The sequence below is a fragment of the Notamacropus eugenii genome, chromosome 1 (assembly GCF_028372415.1).
Source record: "Notamacropus eugenii isolate mMacEug1 chromosome 1, mMacEug1.pri_v2, whole genome shotgun sequence".
Lineage (NCBI taxonomy): Eukaryota > Metazoa > Chordata > Mammalia > Diprotodontia > Macropodidae > Notamacropus > Notamacropus eugenii.
Window position 1 is genome coordinate 290,330,820 of NC_092872.1, and position 15,624 is coordinate 290,346,443.

General features: G+C 46.7%; 1 protein-coding gene and 1 long non-coding RNA gene across 3 annotated transcripts in view; one reads left to right on the forward strand and one right to left on the reverse strand.

The window, feature by feature from the left end:
* Positions 1 to 15,624, forward strand: part of DPYSL4 (dihydropyrimidinase like 4) — an 82,076-nt gene that overhangs the window by 33,982 nt on the left and 32,470 nt on the right. For both annotated transcript variants that reach the window (XM_072629110.1, XM_072629111.1), the window contains exons 9-12: positions 3,936 to 4,092; positions 4,722 to 4,863; positions 5,810 to 5,980; positions 7,903 to 8,082. In XM_072629110.1, the coding sequence (XP_072485211.1) occupies positions 3,936 to 4,092; positions 4,722 to 4,863; positions 5,810 to 5,980; positions 7,903 to 8,082 (650 nt within the window). The remainder of the gene's footprint in view (positions 1 to 3,935; positions 4,093 to 4,721; positions 4,864 to 5,809; positions 5,981 to 7,902; positions 8,083 to 15,624) is intronic.
* LOC140517661 (uncharacterized) overlaps positions 10,715 to 15,624 on the reverse strand; it is a 29,476-nt gene continuing 24,566 nt past the window's right edge. Inside the window, exon 2 of the long non-coding RNA XR_011971713.1 lies at positions 10,715 to 11,907. This is a non-coding gene — a long non-coding RNA (uncharacterized lncRNA). The remainder of the gene's footprint in view (positions 11,908 to 15,624) is intronic.

The following is a 15,624-nucleotide window of genomic DNA, read 5'->3' on the forward strand; positions in this document are numbered from 1 at the left end:
ATGTGGTTGGTAGTGGTTGAGTAAGAAAACAGACCAGAAAGGCTTTATAGGAATCCTCCTAAGTGGAGCTTGAACAAGGATCCCCTCAGCACACAAAAAATCCAACCTCAGGAAGGGAGTAGCCACCTACTCCAGTGGAAGCCATTCCACTGGAGGGACAACTCTATGTGCCCCAAAGTTCCCAGGGGAAGCTATCTCTCCCCACAGGCTCCTTTGCCAGACTGGCCATTCCCAGTTCCTTCACCTCATAGGACATTTGCTTAAGACTTTCACACACCTCAATTAGTCTTCCTTTCGATGCTGGCTCTGCCATGTGACACTTCCTAAACATAGTATTTCAGATGTGATTTGTCCAGGGTCAAGCTCAGCACATTCTCTAATGCTAGACCTCTCTGAATGCAGCCTGAGATCACATGAACTCTCTGCCTACCCCCACCCCATCCCTAACTCCCCCAGACTTTTGCTGACTCATAGTGAGCTTGTGGCCCACTAAGGCAGCCAGATCTCTTTCAAACACACTACTTCCTAGCTGTGACTTCACTGTCCTGAATTTGAAGTCGGTTTTTCTAACCCAAGGTTGAGACTTTCCTTTTATCCTTTTTAAATTTCATCTGGAGACAGAGCCAGACATCTTAAATAGAGAACTGGCTTTAGAAGTCAGAGTACCTGGGTGTATGTCCTTCCTCTGACATATCCTAGCTGTGTGATCCTGAATTCAGTACTCTAGACATTGATACAAAACTTTATGGTGCCGATGAGCAGCTGATTTGCATTGGTGGGCAGAGTTTACACACGAGGAGTTCTTCATGCTGAGGAAATCACAGGTCCAACCCACCTCTCCCCAGTATCTTTTGTAAAGATATTCTAGCCTGTTCAGAACTTTTTGGAGACAAACATCCAGACAGGCTAAAATGCAGAGTTGAACATTAGTCTAGCAGGCCATCTCTCCCAGCACTGTTATGGGCAAATTTAAGAGGCTACATAGGACAGTGGAAAGAAGGACAAAACCCTTAATGTAAGTCTTACCTGTGTGATCTGGAGCACATCCAGCTTTGTGGGCCTGTTTCCTCTTATGTAAAATGAGGGAAATGGACTGGAAGGTCCCTTCCATGCTAACATATAAGCTCTGGATATGAGGAGCATGTGCCTGCCTTTAGCCAAGGCACTGACAAGAAATATTCAGTAGCTCGGGCTCAGGTCCCTTCCCTGCCATTGATGTTGAACCATTAATGGTGACTCTTTGGATTTGGCTGTGTTCTGTGAAATCCTGGCTAACATCTGCTTACTGTGTGGCCACAGCTAAATACCTATGAGTTTTAGGAGCTTGTCCAGAAAGGAATTGGGTTGGTCTGGCATGGGTTGCTTTGGGGAGGCTGCTGGCTCTGGCAAGCCTGTGCTATGCACTTCCTAGGCTCACCTCACATTTTTCTGGGTTCCACAGTCTGCAACGCTGGCCTTTCTTTGCATGATCTGTTTGCTTCGCTCTTTGAAAAATTGGAACAACCCTCTCCATTTCCAGCCCAGCAGTACATTTTTCCTTCCCATCATCTTTCAGAGACCACTTGCAATGATTCAGCAATTCCACTCACCACTTCGGCCACAAAGAGTGAGCTTAATGGGTCAGGTGACTTGAACTCATTGGGGTAGTTGGGTGCTCTCTTGTAGCTTAATCATTTTTCAGGCATGTCCAACTCTTCATGACTCTATTTGGGGTTTTCTTGGCAAAGATGCTGGAGTGGTTTGCTATTTCCTTCTCCAGCTCATTTCATAGGAGAGGAAACTGAGGTAAACAGGGTTAAGTGATTTGCCCAGCATGACATACCTAGTAAGTGTCTGAGGCTGGTTTTGAACTCAGGAAGATGAGTCTTTCGGACTTCAGGTCTGGCTCTCTATGCACTATGGTGCCACATAGCTGCCTAGGTGCTATCTTACTATCACTTTATTCATCTTGGGTATAAACAGTCTGGAGGGCAGCTAGGTGATGCAGTAGATAAAGTGCCAAACCTGGAGTCATGAAGACCTGAATTCAATTCTGGCCTCAAATATGGCCTTACTCCCTTTGTGAGCTGGGCAAGTCACTTTACCCTGCTTGCCTCAGTTTTCTTACCTATAAAATGAGATGGAGAAGGACATGGCAAACCACTCCACTATCTTTGCAAAGAAAACCCCTTTCTGCCCAAACATCATTCTCCTTGGCAGAGAAGAGAGAAACAAGAGAAGAGAGAAGCATTTTCTCTGCCACCAGCTGTCTCCATGCTGTCCACTCCTGACAGGGGCAAGATTGCTTTCTTGGTCCAGCAGAGCTTTAAAATAGAGCCTAGCCACTGTGTCCTCCCTGAGTCCCTGTCTGGCCTTTGTCCATCTGAGGTTTAATGTTCTGGGAGTTATTTTGACACTACCACCCCAAGATTCTCTGCTCATTTTCTGTCATCTACTGGCTTCCATTTCCTGTTTGAAGTTTGGCCATTTCCATTGGTCAGTGACCTTGTTATGAGCTTACATAGCCCCCGTTATTGCTCATTCCTATATTTCTCTCTGTATCATAAGCATTTCATTCTTAAGAGCTCAGCCTCCCTCCTGGTCTAACTTCCGTCCATGATGGTTCAGATGAAGCCACCTTTCTACCTCTGCTCTCTGAACTTCTGAAATCCCCCTGCTCAAAGTCGGGTGCCTGCCAACTGTTCCCAATTTTCCTTTTCCCTTGAAACTTCAGACTAATCCAATCAACATTTATTAAGTGCCTGCTATGTGATAGTCACTGAGGATGCAATTAATAAAAAGGACCTTACAATCTAAATGGGGAGACATCACACAAAAGGAGGCAGGAAAATGGGGTGAGGGGAGACCCACGGCTACCTCAAGTTGGGGATGTCTGGTTTCATGGAATTGAAAGCAAGCAGGGCATCGGATGCAAAGTGGAGGCAGCTGAGGGGCTAGTATCTCCCCTCAGAAAGATGGCACTGAAAGAGGTTTAGTAGCCCACCCTTTAACCCTCCATACTGAGGGGAAAGGAAACTGATGAGGAGTTGAAGTTGGGAGGGGCATCTTATCGCTGGAGGTGACAGCAGATGCAAAGTGGACTTTGGACTTCCTCTGATTACTCCTACCCTGCAGCCAGTTCTCCTTGGTGACAGTCCCCTACACATCTGAATTTCTCATCTTTGGAAGGAAAAGTTCTAAGTAAATGGACAGTTGTTCATTTCTCTGCTTTTATGAGCAAAGAATGAGGATGACCTTTAGCAGGTGTCCATCCTGCCTCTGGACCAGGCTTGCGATGTTTTCTCATCCCATCTCTTTCCTCTTTCTGCTCAGGTAGTCTGTAAACTGAGCCACTGATAAAGTCATTTCTTTTAAGCTTCACCCAAATGCTCTCCATCATGCTTTCCTCCCTCTAGCTCTTGAATTTGGTGATAAGAGTGTATGTCCTTACTATCCAGTGCTCAATACCCCCTTCTTTTTTTTATCTCATTCATTTCTTCTTTTGTTTATTTTTCAATACTGGATAACTCTTCAGAGCCATATTGCTTCTCTGGTCTTGTCTCACTAAGTTCGGTGACTCCTCTGAGGTCATGTTGAAGGCCTTGCCCTAGGCTCACTGGCTCATCTTGTGTGTCCTCTGTCCTTGGTGCATTTGTTTGTAGCCATGTGAGGCCCTGGGTTTATGATGTTGCCGTCACAGTCAGTGTCCTAGAAATGATTGAGGATGACCAAGAGCACTCTCCCACCATCACTGCTAGGATGACTCTGCCAACTCGTGCCTCTGTGTTCTTTAGGATTATTGTCTCTGCTGCTCAGATAACTCTGGCTGTGTTTGGAAGCTCACAAAATGTACGATTCACTCCCCGCTCCCCACCTCAACTCCCATCTTCCTCAGGGGGCAAGTCCTTTGGAAAACTTTGCATCCTGCCTGAAGGGAAACTCCTGCCTCCTTTTAGGGACTGTTGTGTTTGGAGAACCCATCACCGCTAGCCTGGGCACAGATGGCTCACACTACTGGAGCAAGAACTGGGCCAAAGCTGCAGCCTTTGTCACCTCCCCCCCAATAAGCTCAGACCCCCTGACTCCTGACCATCTCTCATCTCTGCTCGCAAGGTAAGGGGCAAGTCCTGGGGTCTCAAAGGGACTTTCCCTGTAGTTTTCATGCTTTTTTCATTTCATTTGCCTCTACACATGTCTTCCCCCATGACCCCTTCGGTGCACTGGACGCTGTTTGCCCAGTGTTTCTGTGGTTGTGCTTGTGAGCTGGGGACACTGCTTACAGAGCTGTGGAAGCTGCAGAGATGAACATTGCCCTCACCTGTTCCCCAGGTGCTGGGCACCATGCCTACTCACTCAGAATGGCCCGGTGCCAAAGCCATGTGGGAAATTCAATAGCTGCCCCTCTTTCCTTAGATTGGACTTGGATCATGTCTAGGCCTGAAGTCATTCCTTCACTCAGAAACTCCAGAAAGGAGATTAGTCTCCTAAGGAGCATTCCCAGTGGCAGACTCAAAGGCTGTCATTGCTGGTTGGGGCTTTAACCCCACATTTTACAAAGGAGGAGCTCAAGGCATGCCATTTAGAAAGGTCCTTTACACAAAGAATGGTAGCAGAGTTGAGACATGAGCTTAGGATCTTTTGTTTCTGATCAAGGAAGTGGGCACAGTCCGAGTGCCAGGAATGTTCAGAAAAGCAAAGCTGTGGGGAGGAATCCTTACTGTTCCTCATTCCTTCTCTTCCAGCGGGGACCTGCAGGCTGCTGGCAGTGCCCACTGTACCTTTACCACAGCCCAGAAAGCTGTCGGCAAAGACAACTTTACAATGATTCCTGAAGGCACAAATGGGATTGAAGAGAGGATGATGATCATCTGGGAGAGATGTGTGGTAGGCAAAGACTCTGCCAGGTTCCCCAAGTTCTGAGTGCCCAGCCCAGTCAAGAGCGAGTCTGTGTCTGCTGAAAAGACAGAGACCCTCAGGTGGACTAGGGGGTCCCAGGGCTTTCCCCTCCAGGCCATCAAGATGGGTCAGTTGGGCATCTGCTTCTGGAAACCTGTGGTAAATTTACCTTTCTTGGCTCATGGGACAGAAAGAAGCACGCTCCCACACGTGGCCCTATAGCCGACAGAACTATTTAACTAGGATAGTGCCTGGTGCAGTGGGAAACCCTAGGTTTAGGCCCTGCCTCTGATGGCCAAACCTCCCAGTGCTCCAGGCAGCCCAATGATGTGCTGAGGTAGAGGATGTGATTAGCCAATGAGGAGAGAGAGGGTTCCCACAGGGAGATCCCACACACAGACTGACTTATAGGTGGGAACAAAACCAGATCAGATCAAAATACCTAGAGGCTTGAGTTGTTGGGAGTTGGGAAAGGAACTAAAGCAACGGTTTTGATTGATTTCAGCCCCAGCTAAACAGTGGATTGACTTGATGATTTTGAATGAGTCATTTGCTTAGTAGAATTGGTTATTGACAAAACCTCACTGAGACCCAACTCTAGAAAGGCAGCTGTTGGGCGGCATCTAGACCCTGAAACAGCAGCCTTGAGTGACAGAACAACAGAAGTCACCTTCCCACAGCTTCCCCTTTGCTCCTCCTTGCTAAGACTGAGCAGCAGAGGATGAGGATGAAGCCTTGTAGGATGTCAGCCAGTCAAGACTAAGGCCAACTCAGCCAGGCCACATATACTGTCTAGGCAGAGATGCCTCTTCTTGGGGATCTTTGGAGATGGTCCCATTGAAATGTGACTTGTGAATGTAGTCCCCTAGCTGGCAGCCCACCCAGACTCAAGGGGCTACTTCTTGTCCTTAGAAATTCTCCTCTTGGTTTTTAGGCTTCAGGAAAGATGGACGAGAATGACTTCGTTGCTGTGACCAGCACAAATGCTGCCAAGATCTTCAATTTATATCCTCGTAAGGGACGGGTGGCTGTGGGGTCTGATGCCGACCTCGTCATATGGAACCCAAAGGCTGTCAATGTCATCTCCGCTAAGAGCCACCATCTGGTAAGGGTCTCTCACCCTGCCCCTGACTTTCGCCTCATGCCTGCTCCAACCACTGGGAGAGAAGAAATGCTCTGTGAGGACACATTTAGGGTGGCTGAGGAGCCTCCTCAGCTTTGCAGGGGGTGGGGAATGCTGTCCAGGCTGGACCCCTGCTCTGTGAAACAGGTACAACCAAAACTGCTGGTTTCCAGGACTCTGAGGGCAGTGACTAGCTGCCTGTGCTGGTCCCCACTTGGCCCCAAGTCTGCAGAAAGAAGAGGGGGAGGAGGAAGGGTGGTGGTGTTGGTGGTGGTGGTGGTGGTGGTAGTAGTGGTGGTGGTGGTGACAGTAGCAGTAAATGTAATGGTAGCAATAGTAATAAGAATAGATAGCTTTTATATAGCTATATTGATTATATATGCATATGTAATATATAATATACATATTACTAAATGCCAGACACTAAACACTTTACAATTATTATATGATTTGATCCTCACAGCCCTTCAGGGCAGATGCCACTATTATCCCCATTTTACAAAGGAAGAAACCAAGTGACTGGCCCATTCACCCAGCTAGTATGTCTCTGCGGCTGGATTTGAACTCAGGTCTTCCTGACTCCAGGTCTGGTACTCTAGACACTGTGGCATCCCCTAGCTGCCTAAAGTACCTCAGTTGGAGGTAGGGCCAGATCTCTGGGAATGTCCCCTCCCTGTGCAGAGCCAGGATAGTGATGTGACCCTCTTTAGGAGCTGCCTTGTCCTCCACAGTGAGTCTCTGGGAGCCCCAGTCCCTGGCTCCTCCTACTGTCTTCCCTCCCCCTACTCCCAAAACAAATGACCCAAGCTCTTCCTGTTTTGGTCACACAGACACACACATGCATATGAACACCCACATGTACATACATACACGTGCACATACACACACTCACATAAACACATGCAGGCTTATCTTTCTGGTGGTCAGAGAATATTGCTCCCTCTCTATCTTAATAACTGCCCATTAACGTGAGCCTGGAGATCCCACTTCAGGAGGGGCCGGGGGCATGGAGGTGGATCCTTCAAGGCCACCCAGTTCCCTCCAACTACTTTTTACAGCTGAAAAAACTGAGTCAAGGAGCAGTGGAATGAATTTGCCCAGGGTGACCTAATTCCTAACTGATGGAGGTCACATTTGAACTCAGTTCCTAGGCCAGGCTACCAGTGGGCAGTACTTGCATGGTTGTCCTCCCTATGTAACTGCTCCTGGTTGTCCCCAGGCAATTGGTGCTTGCTACTTACCTATGACAAAGAACCGATGCTCCAAGTGCAGATTCTAGCATAGGCCCTGGCTGGTCCTTGGTGGGAGCAGCTGGCATTTCAGCAAGAGTTGGCAGGAACCCCACCAGTCACTAAGCCTCAGTCATACCTGAACAAGGCCACTACATGGTCCCCAGCAAGCAGCTGGCCATCTGACTTTGGAGTGGAACCCTCAGAAAGCAAGGAGGAATGCACTTTGTTCTCCAAGGGCTCCCCCCTCTTCTGGTTTGAATTGCAAAATGAACTTAGCTGCTGTCAAGGAAACATTTTCAAAATGCCCCAAGGAGCACAGAAGGAGGCTCAGAGGGAGGCAGAGAAGTTAAGGGCAGCTAGGTGGCACAGGGGATAGACTAGAATCAGGAAGACTTTTCTCTATAAGTTCAGATCTAGCCTAAGACATTTACTGGCTGTGTGCCTCAGTTTCCTCCTCTGTAAAATGAGCTGGAGAAAGAAATGGCCAACCACTCCAGCATCTTTGCCAAGAAAAGCCCAAGTGGGGTCATGAAGAGTCACACATGACTGAAAAATAAAATCATTATTATAATTATCATTATTTGTCAAGTTCATACTTTAAAAAAGAAAGCTGGGAATGAACAGAGTACCACTGCTCTTGGACTCATCAGCGCTGTGCGTTTTCCTCCCCAGAATGTGGAGTACAACATTTTTGAAGGAATTGAGTGCCGAGGGGCTCCCATGGTGGTCATTAGCCAAGGAAAAATCGTACTAGAAGACGGAAATCTCTTTGTCACACCAGGATCAGGGCGCTTTGTTCCTCGGAAAACTTTCCCTGACTTTGTCTATAAGAGGATCAAAGCAAGAAACAGGGTAAGACTACTTTGTCATTTACTCTGGGGTGCTACCTGTAGCCCGTCTGGGCTTGGCCTCTGGGTTAGGCTTCCTGGAAAGTTGTCAGCCCTGGGGCTGGGCATGGCTGAGCTGGGAAGAAAGTGTCTACAGGAACAGTGGGAGCATTGGGTTCTAACATGCAGCTCCATAACTGTTCCCAGCCTCGCCTGCCATGTTCCCACTTGTTCCTCCAAAGGGATCAATGGGTGCTGGGGATTGCAGCTGGATGGATGCCTTGTGGAGCCTGGATGTAATGTGGGGCCCAGAAGTGAGGGCAGCGGATACCTCTGGAGCTTGGGGGCAGAGGTCATGGAGGCCAAGGGAGTAAACTAATTAGAAACTTCAGTAAGAAAAGAAGCACTGCCTACCTCCCCCAAGGTGATAAGTGTTATGAGGTGAAGAGATCTGCAATGATCAGCAATCTCCCAGACCTGGTGGGTCCGGTCCAGAACAAGTTGCACAGTTAAGGCCAATCTAGAGGAAAGGGGCAGGCATGGCAGAGAGAGACAGAGACAGAGAGACAGACAGAGACAGACACAGAGACACCCAAAGACAGAGACAGACAGAGACACACACACAGAGACAGAGAAAGAGAGGAGAGAGATACACAGAGATAGAGAGACAGAGAGCGAGAGATAGAAAGAGGGGAAGGGAGACAGAGACAGAGGAGAGAAAGACAGGAAAGAAGGGGGAAAAGAGGAAGAGAGACACAGAGATAGAGACAATTAGATGTAGTGGATAGAACATTGAACTTGGAATCAGAAAGACAGGTTCAAATCCTACCTCAAAGACACTAGCCGAATGACCCTGGGAAAGTATCTTTACTTCTCTGAGCCTCAGTTTCCTGATCTGTAAAATGAGGGGATTAAACTAAACTTCTAAGGTCCCTTTCAGCTCTGTGATGCTCTGACTGCTTAGATAGAAACTGAACAGGGCTTTCAGGTGTTCTTTTAGGGTTTGGGGAAAGATGCCCATTGGGGGAGTGTCATGAACAGCTTTCTAATGGGTGAGTTCATTGTGGCGGGGCGGGGCGGGGGGAGCTTTCCACTGGGGCTGCCCAGCAGGCAGGTCCCTGGGCTTCAGGTGTGTGCTCCAGATCCTTTCTGAAGGGCCCTGTGTCTCAAGGGAAGCCCCAGCTCTGGCTTGGGCAGAGGAGCATGACAGCCTGGGTCCCTGCTTCATGGTGGTCCTTTCTCATGCTTTCTTCTGAGCCAGAGGTGTAGCAATCTAGAACCAATCTAGAACAGATTGATCAGTCTTTCAGAAGTTAATTATTCTCCTTTAGAAACCGTAGTTTTATTAATGCCTTTTGTTTATTGGGCAGTTACTCTCAGCTAAGCAGAGCCATTGTCCTCCACATAATAAAGACGTTAGGGGGCACCACAGAGCACAGAGCCCTGAACCTGGAGTCAGGGAGAGCTGCATTCAAATTTGACCTTACACTTGCTAGCTGTGTAAGCCTCACCAAGTCACTTCACCTCTGTCTGCCTCAAGTTTCCTCATTTGTAAAATGGGGATCCTAATGGCACCTCCCTCCTCAGGCAGCTGTGAGGATCAGAGGAGGTAATTACTGTGCAATGTGTGGCCCAGTGCCTGGCCCATCCTAAGTGTTAAGGAAGTGTTAGCAGAGGGATTGTGCATAACAGCCTTCCTCCCCAACAAGGCTCCCAACTCTCCAAGGAAGGGCGGGTCATGTCCTCATCTCCCCCAGGGCTGGGAGGGGCACCACCTCAGTGTCCTTTTTAATCACTCTCTTGTAGTCATTTTACACATGGCAAGAGCTAATATTCTCTCTTAAAATATTAAGAGCTTAATGGCCCTCAATGGCTGATATTGAAATGAGTGTGCCAGAAAAGTGAGAGAGTGGATGAGGACAAAGCTGTAACTCCACTTGATGGGCCATGTCTCAGTCTGGCTGCTCAGGCACAGCCACCTGGGCTAGGATGGGGTCACGTCTGCCACTCTGAAGTCAGTGGCTTGGGTGAGCCAGACCAGAGCCCTTGCCCTCTCTGAGTATCATCCCAGCTCTGGCTCTCCAAATTTGGCTCCTCCCTGATGAGTTCCTGTGGGTCAGCTCTTCGCCACGTTCTGAAGCTATAGCCAGGCTATGCCTCTTTTGGCCCAGATGGGAAGGTCATGTACTGTATCATGGGGCCTATGTCTCCTCCTTTACCCTCATACTTTCCAGGGGGGCTTCCTATGTCTTCCCCACCAAAATATTCCAGTGCTCTTCCTTTCCCTTTCATTTTAAGTGATTGGTTTCATTTATCTTGGTTACTGGTCCCTATCACTTGGAGCCCTAGAACAGTTGGGATCTTAGAAATATGTTCAGTAGAATGGGAAGAGTGCTTGTGTGAGCATATATGGATATGTGCATGTATGCAGATATGCTCACACACATGTGAATACATGTACGCATATTTGTGCTTGTCTTATATGTTTGACATGCCTATATGTGCTTATCTGTGTATGCACTTGCATGAGCATGTGTGTAGACTCATGCACAGTGTGTTTGTACCCAACCTTCTCTTGTGGTCTCATTTCTTCCCAAACACAGGAGGCCTTGGATAGCCTTGAGATCAGTCACAAATAACATCACCAGTCTACAAAATAAAATGGAAAAGCATTTATTAAAATGGTTACTGTGTACTAAGCACAGTGCTAAGTATAGGAGATACCACATTAGAAGCCAGGCAGTCCTGTTCTCAAGAAGCTCCCATTCTGATTGGGGAGATGGCCTACAGTCGGGTTCAGTTGCAATGTGGATGGCAAGATCCTGGTGTTCTTGAGAGTTCCTGTTCTGGAAAGCTGGCATATCCCAGGATTCCTCATCATAGAGCACTAGGTTGGGAAGCAGAGCTGGGAATGGGGAAGCAACAAGTAGAATAGTATGATAAACACCCTCCCCCCCATCTAAGCCTCTCCCCAGACCATTTGCCTACTGGTTGTGACCTTCACCTGCCTCTATCCATACCAGCCTCAAGGGTTTAAATCCACAAAAGCTCAGTTTCAGTTGAGTTCCATTTTCCCAACACTCCCTCATCAGGGCTAGTGAACCCCATTGTACATGTATACCTTCCCCTCTCTCTTACTATTGTCACAATTAAAATTAAGATACACTGAGGCAGCAAAGTTCTGAGCATATTAAATTTATTGGTAAGGCTAGCAGTTGCTAACAAAAAGATCTTTAACTCCTCAGCAAGCCAAAAGACCCTGAGTGAGGACTGACAGATTGTTTTATGGACAAGAGGAGGAGCAACCAAAAACCAGAAGGCACCATCATAGATGGGGAAAATAATATGATTGGTTACCAAGTCAGAAGCATCAGGCTACAACCCCTCCTCTCATCTTGTCACTAGGAAATTCTGATTCCATCACCTGCAAGGCCGCCTAGTGCCACAGAGAACATTATCCAGGCTTCCTTGAAAACCAACTAGTGGTGGAGATAACAGGTTTCTTTTAATGAAAATGATTTATAGGGAAACTGAACTTTTAAACTTAACTCAGAGAGGAAGACTGGACTTCTGAACTTAATTCAGAGACAAATGATTCAGTGACTTAGGCAGTTATACAAAATCTTAAGAGAAAATACAAAATGAAGTCAATTCCAAGATAGAATCAATTTGACTCACTTTCGATATAGAGGAAGACACTGGAAGAAATGTAACTGTTCTCTTTCAATATTGTGGTGTGGTTCTGGATTCTCCAAAGCTGTGCAAGCGGTGGGTAAGTTATAACAAACTGCCGCATGACCTCCAGGTAGAATCGCAACCATTGACTTTTGGGTCTCTCAGTGGCTTGCCCCTGAAGAGAGGATCATATGACAACTCAAGATTCTAAAAACAGCACATGAGAGATCATTGCTGCTCAGGGACTCTGGGCTGAGAGAAAGGAATGTTGGGTGTAGAGATCAGAACCCTGAGCCCTGCCCCATAGGGCTTCAGCCTGCAGGGAGAGCTGTCACAGTCTCTCTTGGGTCCAGCCTTGATATCTGCTTAGGACCGAAGAATTTATTTGGGACCACTCATCTGGGGACCCTGGAACATTCCACTAGAGACTTCATTCTCAGTCAGTACTAAAACTTTTCATGACTAGGTCTGGCCAGCCATTAGTGACATTCAATTAATGGTACCATTAATTCTGGCCCACATCTTAACTATAAGAAAAACATGACTTTGTCAAATATTTTGCTAGAACCTACACACACTGTATCTGCACCATTCCTTTCATCTGCCATCTTAGTAAACCTGTTAGCAAAAGAAACAACTTAAGTATGGCCTAATCTATTTTCGATGGAGCCGTGCTGATTCTGTCCTCACTACTTTCTTTTCTACGTGTTCATGACTGTCCCTCTAATCATATGGTCTCCAATTTTGCCAGAAATGGTGATCCAGCTCCCTGGCTTCTATTCTGTGAGTTCTGTGCTGTTCCCTTTTTTTGGAAACCAGGACATATTTGCCCATTCCTAGTCCTGCAACCACTTCCTGTTCTCTGTAATCTTTCAAAGATCCCTGACAATCTCAGTAGTCACATCTGTTGGTTCTTTCATTGTCTTGATTGTGGTCCCTTGGGTCCTGGGGAAGGGAGCTCATCAAGGACATTCATCTAGGTGCTGTCTTACTGTCTCCTTACTTATCTTTGATTTCAATTCGCTTCTAGTCCTTTTCCTCAGTTCCCCCCAGTCCCCAAACCTTCTCCTTGGCAGAGAAATTGGAAACAAAAGAAGAATTAAGCACCTTGGCTTTCCCTCAGTTGTTCATCATTATTCCTGTCCATGCTGAGAGGTGACCTGACCCTATCCTTCTTCCCTTGCCCAATTGTTACTATATCTAGGCTTTCTGGCCAACCCAACCTCAGTCTTAGCCTTGAAAGGATTCTTCCAGGACTGCGCCACAGATAGGCATTTGTCCTCTTTTATGCTCCTTCTTCCCCATTTCCTGCAACATGTCTCCATTTTTTCATCACAGATGGCTGATGAGCTCCCTGGGATCCACCTATGCCTCTTCAGGATTATTTTTTCTTTGTTTCTTCACAATTTCATTCTTAAGAGCTTCCTATTCCTCCTGTGGCTTCCCTGGTAGAATTTTAGGCAAGGAGCTCCTTCCTGTCCTTTCTTTGAGCCCAGTGACTCCTGCTCTATTCAGAAACAGGCTATATGCATGGCACACTATTCTCAGCTTTCCTTTCCTAGTTTACCCCAAGTTCTCAGTTGGAGTGATATCTCTTTTTCCTCAGAGTTCCCATGATTCCCGTCTTAATGACCATTCCTTCCTGTGAGTGAGAATGGGATCCAGGATGTCAGATTCTTTCTCCATCTTTAAAGGATGAAATGACCATCTGGGTCAAGCTTGCCATCTGCTTCTAGAACTTCTCACCTATTGCCAGTTTCAGTCCACATTATCTGCACTGTTCAACATTAAAAATCTTGCTCCATTGACTTTTTCAAATGTTCTTTATTCTACTCTGCCAGATTCCTGAACTTCCTCACCTGAAATATTTTCTTAATAGACAGTGCTACCCACCTTTCCCCATCACCCTCTTCTGTGCTTCTGTATAATACATTTCCTTCCTAAGTCATGTAGCTGTCATCCCCACCCCATCCTACCCCCCAAGATTCAATGATTAACACCTTTGAGGTAAAATTTGCATTCAGCCATGAGGGTGGCTTATCACATTTCTGATTTTCATACTTTATGCATTTGTATTTAGACAGCTAAAGTTGCTGGTTTTATTGCTGGCTTCTTTGGGGCATCAATTCTCCTGTGAAGTTCTGGAGACCTCTAATCCAGTTTTTCTTCCTCCATTATAGCTACTGAGCTTAGAGAGTGTCAAGCAGGGCCTCTGCATTAGAGCTCAGCATTTGTCCAGGACTCTGTTCTTCTGGAGACCTGCACTATGTCTTGCCTAGACAACAGCTGCTACTGTTGTTGTTTTCAGTGACAGTGAACACAGTCCCCTGCTAGTTGTAGAGTTTAAGGTACTGTCATGGAGGAAGGCGCCAACTCCTTTGGGTGCTTGGCCAGTGCCTCAAGAACCATTTCCCTCTTCCCTGTCCCCTCAGTTTCATCAGTCCAAAGACTTGGAGAGCCACCTTAGATCTATCAGGCAGTTTCTCATTCCTATAGAAATGAATTCTTTCTGGATCTTTCTGCCTACCCAGACTCTTTCCATCCTCCAGTTATAGTTTATTTCTTATCAGTTTAAATTCTGGCTAGCTTAGTACAATGTGAGATCCTCAAAAGCATGAACAGACTTTTTCTTTTCCTCTTTGCATCCCCACATCACTTAGCAGAATATTTTGCAAATAGGAAATGCATGATCAATACTTGATAAACTGTATTGAGTTCAAGGATGCCACTTAAAACTTATTATAGCCATGAGGTCTTTAAAGACTCCTTTTAGTTGTGTTGAGTCTGAATTTTTACTCTTCATAAATGGATCTCTCCAGTTATGGCAGTGTTAATATGTAACTGCTCCTGCAACTATACATCACCTAAAATGTTTTTTTAGGGTCCATTAATAGTGTTGAAGTATGACCACACATTTGATTCCATTCGGGGACAATGGACCAGGGACAGTGACACTAGGAAGACACTCCTTGAATGTGATTCTGCACCCATATTTGGCAGCCCATGGCAGCCCTTGGCATCGCCACCTGTAATATATACATTATTCCAACATATTACTTTGTTCTCTCACCAGCTAACAGGTCACAGATCCTAGGAGCTGACTCCAACTTAAATGTTAGGGTACACATGGCTTATCTTTGGCACCAAGCCATCTTCCTTTCCGGGTTCCCTTCCTACCCCCTGGAATGACTTCTCTCCACCCCCAGGGACATCAGTGACTTCCACCTAACCTATTCTTTGCCAAGCCAGAGCTGCCATTTATTCTACTCTAAGAATAAGGGGTGGAGGAATCATTTCTTTTTGGGTCAATGCCTCTACATGAATACCAGGCTTCTAAGGCTAAGGAAAGAGATTGTACTGGGGCCAGTAGAATGCCCTTGAGGGCAGGTACTGTTTCTTTTTTTGTATATGCATTCTCAGTGCCCAGAACAGGGCCAGGCACATAATAGGAGCTTAATAAATGTTTATTGATTGTGTGACTGATTGGACTCTGCCCTTAGTGGGTCTATCCTATAAGGCAACCATTTGCTGAAGGTCTCTGGAAGGTGAGGGATCAAGCCTTGGTATCAGACTGAGAGTAGGGAACTTCTTTAGGGTCACATGTCTGGGTTTGGGAGAAGTGATCAGGAAGCTGCCATCCAACAACCAGGAAGCTTCTATCTCATTGGAAAGGGTTTGGGAAGAGGAGTCCGCCAGACTGGGGGGCTGGAACTTCAAATCCCTTAAGACACCAGCTTCCAGTTGGAGGGACCAGAATTATGGTGAGAAGGTCTGTGGGTGTCCACAGAGAGTGTCACTGACATTTTCAGCTCTTTCTCATTCTCACCTGTCTCTCTGTCTTTTCTCTTGGCTTCTTTGGCCTCCCTTTTACTTTCCCTTCTCTCTACCCCTG